This window comes from Geotrypetes seraphini, chromosome 2, assembly GCF_902459505.1.
Source record: "Geotrypetes seraphini chromosome 2, aGeoSer1.1, whole genome shotgun sequence".
Classification (NCBI taxonomy): Eukaryota; Metazoa; Chordata; class Amphibia; order Gymnophiona; family Dermophiidae; genus Geotrypetes; species Geotrypetes seraphini.
The window spans coordinates 429,144,211-429,158,234 of NC_047085.1; the positions used below are offsets into that span (position 1 = coordinate 429,144,211).

Consider the following 14,024-nt stretch of genomic DNA (forward strand, 5'->3'; position numbering starts at 1 on the left):
ACTAGGACTTCAGCAGAACGAGATTTAGGAGTAATCATCAGTGCAGACATGAAAACTGCCAATCAAGTGGAGAAGGCTTCATCTAAGGCAAGGCAGATATTGGGTTGTATCAATAGAAGTTTCGTCAGCCGAAAGCCTGAAGTCATAATGCCGTTGTACAGGGCCATGGTGAGACCTCATCTGGAGTACTGTGTGCAATTCTGGAGGCCACATTACAGTAAAGATGTGCGCAGAATTGAATCGGTTCAACGGACGGCCAACAGGATGATCTCGGGGCACAAGGGTCTCTCGTACGAAGAGAGACTGAACAAATTGCAGCTCTACACTCTTGAGGAACGTAGGGAGAGGGGAGACATGATCGAAACATTTAAGTACCTCACGGGACGTATCGAAGTGGAAGATGATATTTTCTTTCTCAAGGGACCCTCGGCTACAAGAGGGCACCCGCTCAAACTCAGGGGTGGAAAATTTCATGGCGACACCAGAAAGTATTTCTTCACAGAGAGAGTGGTTGATCATTGGAACAAGCTTCCAGTGCAGGTGATCGAGGCAGACAGCGTGCCAGACTTTAAGAATAAATGGGATACCCATGTGGGATCCCTACGAGGGTCAAGATAAGGAAATTGGGTCATTAGGGCATAGACAGGGGGTGGGTAAGGAGAGTAGGCAGACTTGATGGGCTGTAGCCCTTTTCTGCCGTCATCTTCTATGTTTCTATGTTTCCCTTTTTGAAACCCAATATTGTACTCTGTCCTATTACCTCCTTTGGAAGCGTGTTCCAGGTGTCCACCACCCTCTGAGTGAAGAAAAACTTCCTTGCATTCGTTTTGAATCTGTCCCCTCTCAGTTTTTCTGAATGACCTCTTGTTTTTGTTGTCCCTGCTAGTCTGAAGAATCTGTCTCCACCCTCTCTATGCCTTTCATGATTTTATACGTCTGTATCATGTCTCCTCTCAGTCTCTGCTTTTCCAGGGTAAAGAGCCACAGTTTGTCTAACCTTTCGGCATATGAAAGGTTCTCCATTCCTTTTATCATCCTAGTTGCTCTCCTCTGGACCCTCTCAAGTATCGCCATGTCTTTCTTAAGGTACGGTAACCAGTATTGGACACAGTATTCCAGATGTGGTTGCACCATTGCTCGATACAATGGCAGGATAACCTCCTTCGTTCTGGTAGTGATACCTTTTTTGATAATGCCCAGCATTCTGTTCGCTTTCTTTGAGGCCGCTGCACATTGCGCCGCTGGCTTCATTGTTGTATCCATCAATACCCCCAGGTCTTTTTCTAGGGTGCCTTTCCCCATCACTCTTCCTCCCATCGTATAGCTGTACATGGGGTTCCCTTTTCCCATGTGCAAGACCTTACATTTCTCCACATTGAAGCTCATCTGCCATCTTTTTACCCACTCAACCTAACGAATGTAGCGGTATATAAGAAATAAATTACATTACATTACATTTGTTCAGGTCGCTCTGCAGTTCTTTGCATTCCTCAACAGTTTTGACCCTGTTGGAGAGTTTTGTATCGTCCGCGAACTTGATAACTTCGCACTTCGTGCCCGTTTCCAGATCGTTAATGAATATATTGAACAGCAGCGGTCCCAGCACTGACCCCTGCGGGACACCACTCGTGACCCCTTTCCAGTCAGAGTAGTGTCCTTTTACTACTACCCTCTGCTTCCTATCCGCCAGCCAATTTTGGATCCATCTGTGGACGTCCCCTTCCACCCCGTGGTTCCACAGTTTCTTCAGCAAGCGCTCATGGGGTACCTTGTCAAAGGCTTTTTGGAAATCCAGATAAACTATGTTAAAGCTGAACAAAGTTACTAAGTACAATAGCTATTAAATGTCAAAATTTATTTTACAAGCACGTTGGTTACAGAGGTAACCTTTAAAAAGTTTCTGTAGTCAGTAAAATTTGTCACTGCTAATTTCAACTTTATTAGAAGTATAAATCCAGTTCCAAAAACCTTTAATCTTGAAGTCTTCCCATTTGCTTGTGTTTTCAGTTCTTCTTTCTTGCGGTGACTTTCTCTTCTTTTGTTCTTCACCCTAAACCAGCATCTCACAAACTTTGTCGAACTGCTGCACACTAAACATAGTGACTATGGCTCAAGGCATCTGGAAGTGCGCAGACTAGAGAATGACATGGGGAAAAAAATGTGTCCCCGTCACTGCCCCATCCCCGCCCCGTCCCAATGACCACTGTCCCCGCCCCGTCCCCGTGACCACTGTTCCCGCTCCGTCCCCACAGCATCCACGCAAGCCTCAGAACTGCAATATTAAGCTTATTCCTTCTTTATAAATCAAAGTTCTGGCTGCATCTCTCCTGCCGGCATCCCCCAAAACATCCCCGTCAGGAGAGATGCCACTCACTCCTGTCAGCACCCTCCCCCCCAAACACCCACCCAGACCCCACCCTGCACCTTTAATAGGAAGGCTAGCCGAACGGATGCCTACTTCCCTCTGGCCAGCAGGCCCACCTCCTCAGAATGGCGAGACTTCTCCATGCATCCTGGGATGCACCAGGGAGGGGCCTAAGGCCCTAATTGGGGAGGGGCTTAAGGTATCTGGCCAAGCGAAGTCTTAGGCCACTCCCATTGCATCCCAGAATGCACTGGGAAGGCAGCCTAAATCTCCGGTTGGCCCAGGTGCCTAAAACCCCTCCTATGGACGCCTGTGTGTGATTCTCAAAAACCGCTTAGGCGGCTGCTGAGACTGGGTGTCCTATACAGAAACAGGCCCCGAGTGTCTACTAATGTGGTGGAAATGCTCCTTGATGCCAGCAACAATGGATGAATCTGTTGCAGAAACAGTAGTTCATTTAAATCTAAAAGCAGCTTCTGCAGGTTTTTTTAAATCATTGAAGTCAGTCAACAGTTGTCTAAGATGTGTTAACTTTTTTAAAGATTGATACTAGAATTTTATAGATGCTGTTCCATCTAATTCAGTGGTCTCAAACTGGTGGCCCGGGGGCCACATGCGGCCCGCCATGTACTATTTTGAGGCCCTCAGTATGTTTATCAATCACAAAAGTAAAATAAAACAGTTTCTTGATCATAAGTCTCTTTAACTATAAATGACAATATTATTATTAAGACTTAGCCGAAAGGAAAGATTTATAAACTATAAAGAGTTTTTTACCTTATGCAAAATTGTAATTTCTTTAATAAGACATTAACTATTTTTTTTTCTGAGGCCCTCCAAGTACCTACAAATCCAAAATGTGGCCCTGCAAAGGGTTTGAGTTTGAGACCACTGATCTAATTGGAACAGCCTGTTTAACACTAGTCTCATAGAGAATGACAAGGGGATACAGTCCTTGACCCGCAGACTCTGTCCCTGTCCCATGGGTTCTGTCTCTGTCCCTGTCCTACGGTTATCTGCGGGTACCTGTCCTCATGTTATTCTCTACCTCTGACCCTTAGGACCACTAAAGACTCCCCAGGTCATCTGAGCAGCTGATTAAAGAGAGCAGAAATTTAATAAAATGCTTTCCACTTCTTACTGAATAGTAGTTTAATTGAATTATACAACTTATTTGCCTAACAGAAAATACTGTTTAAACAGACAAATTAGAAATTGCAATTTGCAAAACAAAATAACAAAAGGCAAAACAAAAAGAAACAACATACTCCATGCTGACCATTCATTAAGATATAGAAGCACAAACCCACTGAAAAATACTTGGAATTATATTTAATGACTCACCTGTCTGCAGTCTTCAAACATAATCTTTCCCAAATGAGGCATCACTGTTGTGACTAAAAATACAAATGTGAAAAATATCATATTTTATTTCTAGTTACATGATGACTTAAAAAGCAAGGGGAAGAACAGTTCTAATGTTACATAACAATATAAAATAAAGTATAAATTGCTGAAAAACTGTAAAAAGTAAATTTCATACCAAGGGGGAAAAAAAGTCACACACCAAACTAAATTATTTCAAAACTTCAAGAGGCCCTTTCACTAAAGCTTCATCTGCACTAACAGACATTGGCGCACACTAAATACTGAGCATCGTATTTTATACTTACAGGCCACTAATCCCCTCTTCTATGAAACTGCACTAGCATTTTTTAGCACAGAGAGCCCCGCTGAATGGCTTGCGCTGCTCATGACGCTCATAGGAACTCAATGAGCGTCAGGAGAAGCGGGGCCATTCAGCGTGGCTCTCTGCACTAAAAACCCCTAGCGCGGTTTCATAGAAGAGGGGGTAAGTTTTAGTAAAAGGGCATCCAGGGGTCTTATTCTAAGTTGTTAGGGCTTGATAGTAACTAGTTACAGTAACACTAGTTATTGTAATCAGTTACACTTACCCCTCCATATTCGCGGTCCGCAATTTCGGTTATTCACAGTTTTTCGATCAAAGACCCTGTCTGAGTTCTGATCATGACTGGAAAGTTGGATGGGCTAAAGTGAGACTTTGATGACAGCTTTAATAGTGGGAAAACAAGGCCAGTGCTGGGCAGACTTCTACAGTCTGTGCCCTTTCTATTAATTATTTCTAGACTACCAGATGTACGCAGCACTGTACTGAGTCACAAAGGAGACAGTCCCTGTTTGGGTGAGCTTACAATCTAAATAATCAAGACAAACAGGATGTATTTATGACAAGGACAAATCAAGATCAAGTATGCATTTGTAGTATTGCATCATACTCTATGGTATGAATTTATCTTATTGAGCAGACTGGATGGACTACAGGGGTCTCAAAGTCCCTCCTTGAGGGCCGCAATCCAGTCGGGTTTTCTGGATTTCCCCAATGAATATGCATGAGATTTATGTGCATGCACTGCTTTCAATGCATATTCATTGGGGAAATCCTGAAAACCCGACTGGATTGCGGCCCTCAAGGAGGGACTTTGAGATCCCTGATCTACTATGTTACCATATGTTGTCTACAGAATTTAGAACTATGAGTAGAAATCAATTGTAGAATGCATGCATAATTCTATGGTACTTACATGGATACTCTGCAATCTCAGGCTTAGCATGGGAAATAGTACTTAGCAAAGAGGATTTCCCTGCATTTGGAAATCTGAAAGAAAAAAAAAAATTACAAAAAATAGCTTATCGACTATCTAGGTCAAATGTTTTATGTCTTATTAAAATTTGATCTACCACTCCAGCTTTCAATAGTTCTAAGTGGTTAACAAAATTATAAACAATTAAAACAACTCCATAAAATAAAAGGAAATACTATACCTAAACCACTCATACAGAGTACAAATGCAAGTACAACCACAGAAACAGTCATATTCAAAGCAAAGCTTGCTAATCAAAAATTGCCATGGCTTCCTTTAAGGGCACCAGAAAGCAAGATTTAGTTATAGGACAATGCATTTATGTGAACAAAATGAGCATGTTTGTAGTGGAGGATGTATAAGAGAGTCTGAGTATATGTTGTACTGTTATTATTTATTTTGTATGTTGTTTTGTAAACTGCCTAGGCCAGGGCTGCCCAAGTCCGATCCTCGAGATCTACTGGCAGGCCAGGTTTTCTGGATATCCACAATGAACATGCATGAGAGAGATTTGCCTGCACTGCCTTCTTGGTATGCAAATCTCTCTCATGCATGTTCATTGCGGATATCCAGAAAACCTGGCCTGCCAGAAGATCTCGAGGATCGGACTTGGGCAGCCCTGGCCTAGACTTTAGACAGTATATACATTTTTAAATAATAATAATGGATGTATGGTATTCAATGCTGTAAAATGGTGTTAAGTATTCAGGTTCCAAACAGTCATGCTTAACTTATATTATTCTATAAACTACTACACACATGAGTCCCACCCATGTGCCGAGTATTGTTTCCCCATGTTAAGCCTGAGACAAAGGTGACTTGCCAAAGGTCAAAAGGAATGTCAGTGGCAGAAGTGGAATCTGAACCCTTGTTTTGTTTCCCTAGTTCTCAGCTGACTACTTTGACCACTAGGCCACTTCCGCTTGTAGATAAGGATCACAAAGCCTTACAGGCACCTGAAGTTACACTAGTCATAGACCTGGCATAACTGCAGGCTCCCAAATGTGGCAAGGACACACAAACTTACTGCATTCTGTAAACTGCCAGCATAAGTAATTCCATGCAACCAATGTAGGGCAAACAGTGATTTCCTCTATGTCTTTCTCAATAACAGACTATGGACTTTTCCTCCAGGAACTTGTTCAAACCTTTCTTAAAATTAGTTACCCTATTCGCTCTTACCACATCCTCTGGAACGCGTTCCAGAGCTTAACTATTCTCCAAATGGAAAAAAAAAAATTCCTCCTATTGGTTTTAAAAGTATTTCCCTGTAACTTCATCGAGTGTTCCCTAGTCTTTGTAATTTTAAACAGAGTGAAAAATCGATCCACTTGTACCCATTCTACTCCACTCAGGATTTTGTAGACTTCAATCATATCTCCCCTCAGCCGTCTCTTTTCCAAGCTGAAGAGCTCTAACCTAGAGGTCTGCACGGGAACGGGGATCACGGGGATCCCGCGGGTCCCGCGGGGATCCCGCGGGTTCCCCCCCTGGCCCACGGGACTCCCACGGGGACGCCCACGGGACTCCCACGGGGATGCCCCCCTGACCCACGGGACTCCCACGGGGACGCCCCCTTGCTCACGGGACTCCCACGGGGATGAAAACAACCTACCTAAATTCTGGCGATGCAAGCATGCAGATTACAAGTCTGGCGTCGTGTCGGGAAATAGCCATGTTGAGCAGTGAGCTCAGCACGTACACAGATGAAAGCCTTGCTTGCTGATTGGTCCGGCGGCCCCGCCCCACCGTGCCGCCGGACCAATCAGCAAGCAAGGCTTTCATCTGTGTACGTGCTGAGCTCACTGCTCAGCATGGCTATTTCCCGACGCGGGCATTAAGCTGTTTTTTGTCATTTCGGGTGGGGGATGGCAGCGGCATCAGCAGCCTGAAAAAGAAATCATCCTGGCCGGGTTCGGTGTCATGCTCCGGAGCTTCTACAGCCTTCCTATCTCCCTCTCCCTTCTACCTGCGGCTCTCTTCGGCAACTCAGCAGCAGCTTCTGACGTCGGGGCGTACCCTCTGCGAGTCCCGCTTGTTTCAACTTCCTTTTTCCACAAAGGTGGGACTCGTAGAGGGAAGGCCTCGATGTCGGCAGCTTGTCTTGATCACCGCTGCTGACGAGTTGCTTAAGAGAGCCGCGGAGCAGGGGGGTGTTGCCAGGTGCAGGTAGAAGGGAGAGGGCCAGATGCAGGACTCGTGGGTGAGGGAGGAGAAGAGAGAGGGGAGAGAAACAAAAGGAAATATTTCATACTGGGTTGGGCCGGAGTGGAGGGAGGGTGGAAAGATTCTGGCTACAGGGTGCATTAACAAAGGAAAAGGGGGGAAAGCTGAAAATGGAGATAGTGACACAAAGAAGAGAAAGGGTAAGCAGGACCTTCTGAATAAGGATAGAGATACAGAGGGGACATGAAGAGGAGGTGAAATAGAGACATAGAAGTAATGCTGAAAAAGTGTGTGTGTGGGGGGGGGGGGGAGATAAAGACATTGAAAGGGCAAATGGTGAATATGGGGTAAAGACAAGGACAGAGACAAATGAAGATTCTGAAAAAGTGGTGAGATAGGGATATAGGTGAGATGGACACAAAGAAGGGTGATGCTGGAAAATAGGTGGAATGGTAATTCTGACAGACACAGAAGGGAAATGCTGGATCAAGGAGAGATGGGGCTCAGGCTGGATGGAATGAGGAGAAATGCCTTGTTGGCCCGGAACTTCCTCTCCTACGTCAGAATTGACGTCAGGGAGCGGAATGCTGGTCAGCGCGACGCTTCTGCAGGGAAAGCTTGGGACAGCGGTGGCTTGGGGACTATTCCCCGATGGCGGTGGCAGCAAACCGAGTGGCTTGGGGGAGGGCACGGAGAAAGAAAGAAAGGGGGCAGACAGAGACAGAAAGAAGGGGGAACAGGGAGACAGAAAGAAAAAGTTGGGGGAGAGAATGAGGTCTGGAGGAGAGGAAACATACAGGAGGCTGAAAGAAAGGAAGAAAGATTGGATGCACAGTCAGAAGAAGAAAGTGCAACCAGAGACTCATGAAATCACCAAACAGCAAAGATAGGAAAAATGATTTTATTTTCAATTTAGTGATCAAAATGTGTCTGTTTTGAGAATTTATATCTGCTGTCTATATTTTGCACTATGGCTCCCTTTTACTAAACCGCAATATTGTTTTTTAGCGCAGGGAACCTATGAGCATTGAGAGCAGCGCGAGGCATTCAGCGTAACTCCCTGTGCTAAAACCTACTATTGTGGTTTAGTAAAAAGGGAGGGGGGTGTATTTGTCTATTTTTGTATTTTGTTACCGAGGTGACATTGCATAGAGTCATCTGCCTTGGGAAATGTATATGGCAGATATCTTTGTTTTGTGTTCAAAAGAAAAGGAAATGCATTTCTGGTTTTATTTCTACAGTGTTGAAGTACTTGTTGGCCCTTGCTGTGACTGGTGGGGATCCCCAAGCACCGCCAGCAGAGGACCTCCTCTAGAGATGGTCAGAACTCCCCTCCACCAAGCGCAGCAGTCGCTGGCAGCATCCATGAGCCACTGAGGTGCCAGCATCTGTGACTCAGGGACGCTACTGCTGCCTGCCAAGCTTGGCAAAAGGGACCCCAGGCCAACTGCAAAGGAAGTCCTCAGCTGACAGTTTGTGGGTTCTCATCAGCTGAGTATTTATATTTTATATTTACATTAGAGGTTCTGGTAGAAACCCATTTACAAAGTATGTATTCTTCCCAATTAATATTTCCAAATTAATAGTCTCTTTGCTTATTTGTAAATGGGTCTCTACCAGAGCCTTTAATTCAGTAGCATAATTAAATAAAATAACTATTTCTGAAGTTTATAGGGAAGGATGGTGACGGAGGGGATTCCTCGCGGGGACGGGTGGGGACGGAGGGGATTCCTCGCGGGGACGGGTGGGGACGGAGGGGATTCCTCGCGGGGACGGGTGGGGACGGAGGGATTCCTCACGGGGACGGGTGGGGACGGAGGGATTCCTCACGGGGACGGGTGGGGATGGGTGGGATTTTGGCGGGGACGGGTGGGGACGGGTGGGATTTCTGTCCCCGCGCAACTCTCTACTCTAACCTTTTTAGTCCTTCCTCATACGAGAGGAGTTCCATCTCCTTTACCATCTTGGTCGCTCTTCTTTGAACCTTTTCTAGCGCCACTATATCTTTCTTGAGATAAGGAGACCAGAATTGAACGCAATACTCCAGGTGAGGTCACACCATTGAGTGATACAGGGGCATTATGACATTCTTAGTCTTGTTAACCATCCCTTTTTTAATAATTCCCAGCATCCTGTTTGCTTTTTTGGCCGCCGCATATTGGGCACAAGGTTTTATCGTATTGTCTACAATGATACCCAGATCCTTTTCTTGGGCGCTAACCCCCAAGGTGGACCCTAGCATCCGGTAACTGTGATTCAGGTTATTCTTCTCAATGTGCATCATTTTGCATTTGTCCATATTAAATTTCATCTGCCATTTAGACGCCCAGTCTTCCAATTTCCTAAGGTCCGCCTGCAATTTTTCACAATCCACATGCATTTCAACAACTTTGAACAGTTTAGTGTCATCTGCAAATTTAATCACCTCACTCGTCGTTCCAATTTCTAGATCATTTATAAATAAGTTAAATAGCACCGGTCCCAGACCCCTGCGGCACTCCACTGTTTACTCTCCTCCATTGAGAAAAATTACCATTTAACCCTACCCTCTGTTTTTTATCCGATAACTAATTCCTAATCCACAACTGAACTTTGTCACCTATCCCATGACACTTCAATTTTCTCAGGAGTCTCTCGTGAGGAACTTTATCAAAAGCTTTCTGAAAATCTAGATACACTATATCAACCAGCTCACCTTTATCCACGTGTTTATTCACATCTTCAAAGAAGTCAAGCAAATTTGTGAGGTAAGATTTCCCTCGGCTGAACCCATGCTGACTCCATCTCATTAAATCATGTTTGTCTACGTTTTCCACAATTTTATATTTTATAATCATATCTACCATTTTGCCTGGCACCAAATGGAAGCTTACCGGTCTGTAATTTCCCAGATCTCCCCTGGAGCCCTTTTTAAAAAATCAGCATACCATTGGCCACCCTCCAATCTTCAGGTACTACAGACAATTTTAGCAATAGGTTACAGATCACTAACAGGAGGTCAGCAATTTCATGTTTGAGTTCTTTTAGTACCCTGGAATGTATACCATCCAGTCCTGGCGATTTATCACTTTTTAACTTGTCAATTTGGCTCAGTACATCTTCCAGATTCACCGAGATTTCTTTCAGTTCCTCCGCATCATCACCCTTGAAAACCATTTCCGGTTCAGGTAGATCTCTTACATCTTCTTCCATAAAGACCAAAGCAAAGGATTCATTCAGTCTTTCCGCTATGGCCTTATCCTCCCTTTCACTCCTCGATCATCCAACGGTCCTACAGATTCTCTCACAAGTTTTCTGCTTCTGATGTACCTAAAAAAATTGCTATTAGTTTTTGCCTCTTTTGCAAATTTCTCTTCATATTCTCTCTTAGCTGTCTTTATCAATGCTTTGCATCTAACTTGTCAGTGCTTGTGTTTCTTCTTATTTTCTTCATTCGGATCCTTTTTCCATTCTTTAAAGGATGTTTTTTTGGCTCTAATAGCCTCTTTCACTTCACCTTTTAACCATGCCGGTTCTCGTTTCCTCTTCTTTCCACCTTTGCTGATACGTGGAATACATCTGGTCTGGGCTTCCACGACAGTATTTTACAGTCCTAACCTTTGCAACAGATCCTTTTAGCTTCTTTTTAACCATTTTCCTCATTTTATCATAGTCACCCTTTCGAAAATTATACGCCCCTACAGTTCACTGTTGCTGCCAACAGGTTTGCAGGACAGCTATGCCAAACTCACTGGGAGGGGAGAGGCAGAAACGCTTAACTATTACTGCAGGTGAGGCACTGGCAGGGATGCCAGTGGCTAAGAGATTTTGGTACTCTTTAAAGCTGGCACCCTCAGCCGGTGCCTTACCGGGTCCAGTGATTAAGTCAGTCCTGATAAGGTAAGTATTCTATCCCTTTATTTTTGCTGCACTCCTCTGAACTATTTCTAGTTCAATCATCTCCTTTTTGAGACTGGACAGTCAAAACTGCATACAATATCCATTGGTGCAGTCATGCTAGTAACCTACAAAGAAGCATAATGTTATTCTCAGTTTTATTCTCCATCCTTTTCATGGTTCATTGTATTAAAAGATATTGATGAAATACAAGAGTTAGAATATCCCAACAGATTGGTTATGATAAAAGCAAATAAAGTCTAGGAAAGAACATCTCACATTTTTATTACAAGACTGAGGCATTGTACTTTACCACTCAAACTTGATAAAAGAAGCTAAGAAAAATAAACCCCAACCAACCCACAGCACCCCCTAAAAAACATAAGGATGCAAAAGCCCTTCATTTTTCTAAGATGGTGTATTTTGCCACACAGATATATGGCAGACAGTGCTATAAAAAGCTTTGAAGATAAAATTGCAACCCTATTCATACTTTTGAATCTGTAGCTAAAATCCTAATTTCTCCACAATGAGAGGGGGCCTTTTTTTCCAACACCTTTATCTACACAAGCACAAGTTCTAAGTTCAGTTCAGATCAAAGCGTTAGTAGCAGTAAACAGCAATATACTGACTGGCTACCTTGATTGCAGTCTGATCTTACAATACAAAAAACAAACCTATCTTCAATCCAAACAGTGAGCAATTATTTCCTTTAGTTCTCTCAGCTGAGCTTTGTAACACCATACATTATAGAAGGACTCCTTTACATGGTTTTAATCAGTAAAAAGAAAAGAGAAAAAAAGCACTTCTGTGGTCTCAGTGGAAAACAATGACTATATGAGAAAGCTTAGGAACTGACAAACTCAGATGCAGGAAAACAATACAATAGCAATCCAAGATCTGCAATGGGTAACTTCATCATTAGGAAAGAAAACAATTTTTATCGCACTGTATATTCTGGAAAAGAAAGAATATGAAATAGCAGGGAAGTTACAAGAAATTTATGGATGTTTGGGAACCATTAACTAAGTATTGTAAGGATTGACCTCTTTAGATAATCTTTTAAACATACACATCCAGGGGGGGGGAGGGGGTAAGTTTTGGAATTGACTTAGGGAGTATGTTTAGCTGGTTCTTGTAGGTATTTACTTAATGATTAATGGGTAGAAGGATGGGGGAAATACTTTTTTTAACATAATTATAAATTATAAATTCTTGTAAGTTTAATGTGCTTTAATTTTATTATTCTATGTAAATGTATTAATTGTTGTGCACAAAACTGTAGTTTAAAAATTGAATAAAGAATTTTTTTTAAAAACCACTATTTTATTTTTTTTAATTCATTTATGTAATTTTAAAAAATACAAACCACGCAAAAACAGGTTTAATAATAACTTGATATATTGCTTAATTACAAAAGGTAAATACAGCGGTGTACAATATAAAATCAATAAAACAGAAAAGAACTCAATTGGTTGCATCCCCTTCCCCCCCCCAAAAAAAAAAAAAGCCACACTTGTACAGAAAAACAAAATTGGCATGGGAAAGAAAAAAAAATTAAAAAGGTCTTTTTATTAAGTTATGCTAACTGATTTCACATAAACCAAACACTATAAAGTCCATACCTATGGGCTTCTTGGCATTTAGTGCACTTTAGTATAAGTACCCCTAAAAAAGATAATTATGAATGAAAGAAAAACAGAAGCCCAACTAAGCTACAGTCTACAATGATTAGGACTGCAAGATTAAGGGCCTTTCCATGTCAAGTGGTCCAATTTTGAAACATATCCCCAATCGACCACCTCAGAACTCCATGAAATTTTTATATACGAGTAAGCCTAAGGTCTTAAACTAAGCTGTGCACAATATTAGACTCAGATATGTATTTGCTCCTGCACTAAAGCATCCAATGTGATGCGTACTCTTGTCAATCTGCGGGCAACCAGAACCAAAGTGGCTACTTTCAGTATCTATATTGCATAAACCAAAATTGGTAGAAAGCTCAAATTTGGTTTATCTATATAGTTTTGATGTTGAATTCAGGTAATACTGATGGATTTACTCAAACTAGATTACTTTATTACTGCTCAGAAAAATGGGCCAAAAAATTCATTGCACAAAACGAGACTCATACTTTGGTCATCAATAACGGAAAATATTTTATAAAATGCCTCATAACTTATATTAACAACTAGTCTTCAAGTCCGTTACATTAACGGGTGCTAGAATATATGTCTGTCTGTCTTTCTTTCTGTCTCTCTCTCTCTCCTTGGCTCCCTTTTTCTGTCTGTCTTTCTGTCCCTCTCCCTGCCCCTGTGTCTTTCTTCCTTTCTGTCTGTCTCCCTCCCTCCTGCTGTTTGTCAGTCATTCTTTGCCTCCATTTCCCTATGCAGCAGCATTTCCATCCCACTTCCCTGTGGAGCAGCAACAGCATCCCCCCACCCCGACTTCCCTGTGCAGCAGCAGCGGTATTTGGTTTCCCCTCCAGGTCCCTGTGCAGAAGTTGCAGCATTTCCCCCACCCCTTCCCTTACCACGATCTGGCCTGCTCCGTTCGGCCCCTCCCCCGCATTGTGGCCTGCTGCGATCTGGCTGCTCCGTTTGGCTCCTCTCCATTCCCTTCCCGTGGTCTAGCCTGCTCCATGGCCCCCCCTTCCCTTATAGCGTTCCCCACAGGCAGGCAGGCCCAGCTTCTTCCTTGCGGCTCGAGTCCTCTTCTTTGTCGGCCCCCCCCCTTCCCTTCATGTCTGTAACATAGTAACATAGTAGATGACGGCAGATAAAGACCCGAATGGTCCATCCAGTCTGCCCAACCTGATTCAATTTAAAATTTTTTTTTTTTTTTTTTTTTCTTCTTAGCTATTTCTGGGCAAGAATCCAAAGCTTTACCCGGTACTATGCTTGGGTTCCAACTGCCGAAATCTCTGTTAAGACTTACTCCAGCCCATCTACACC

General features: G+C 43.1%; 1 protein-coding gene across 3 annotated transcripts in view; it reads right to left on the bottom strand.

Moving 5' to 3' along the window:
* The window catches only part of LOC117354200 (GTP-binding protein 10-like), a 366,380-nt gene that overhangs the window by 25,443 nt on the left and 326,913 nt on the right, over positions 1-14,024 (bottom strand). For all 3 annotated transcript variants that reach the window (XM_033931252.1, XM_033931249.1, XM_033931251.1), the window contains 2 exons: positions 4,969-5,042; positions 3,710-3,762 (listed from right to left, as the gene is read on the bottom strand). In XM_033931252.1, coding sequence (XP_033787143.1) covers positions 3,710-3,762; positions 4,969-5,042 — 127 coding nt within the window. The remainder of the gene's footprint in view (positions 1-3,709; positions 3,763-4,968; positions 5,043-14,024) is intronic.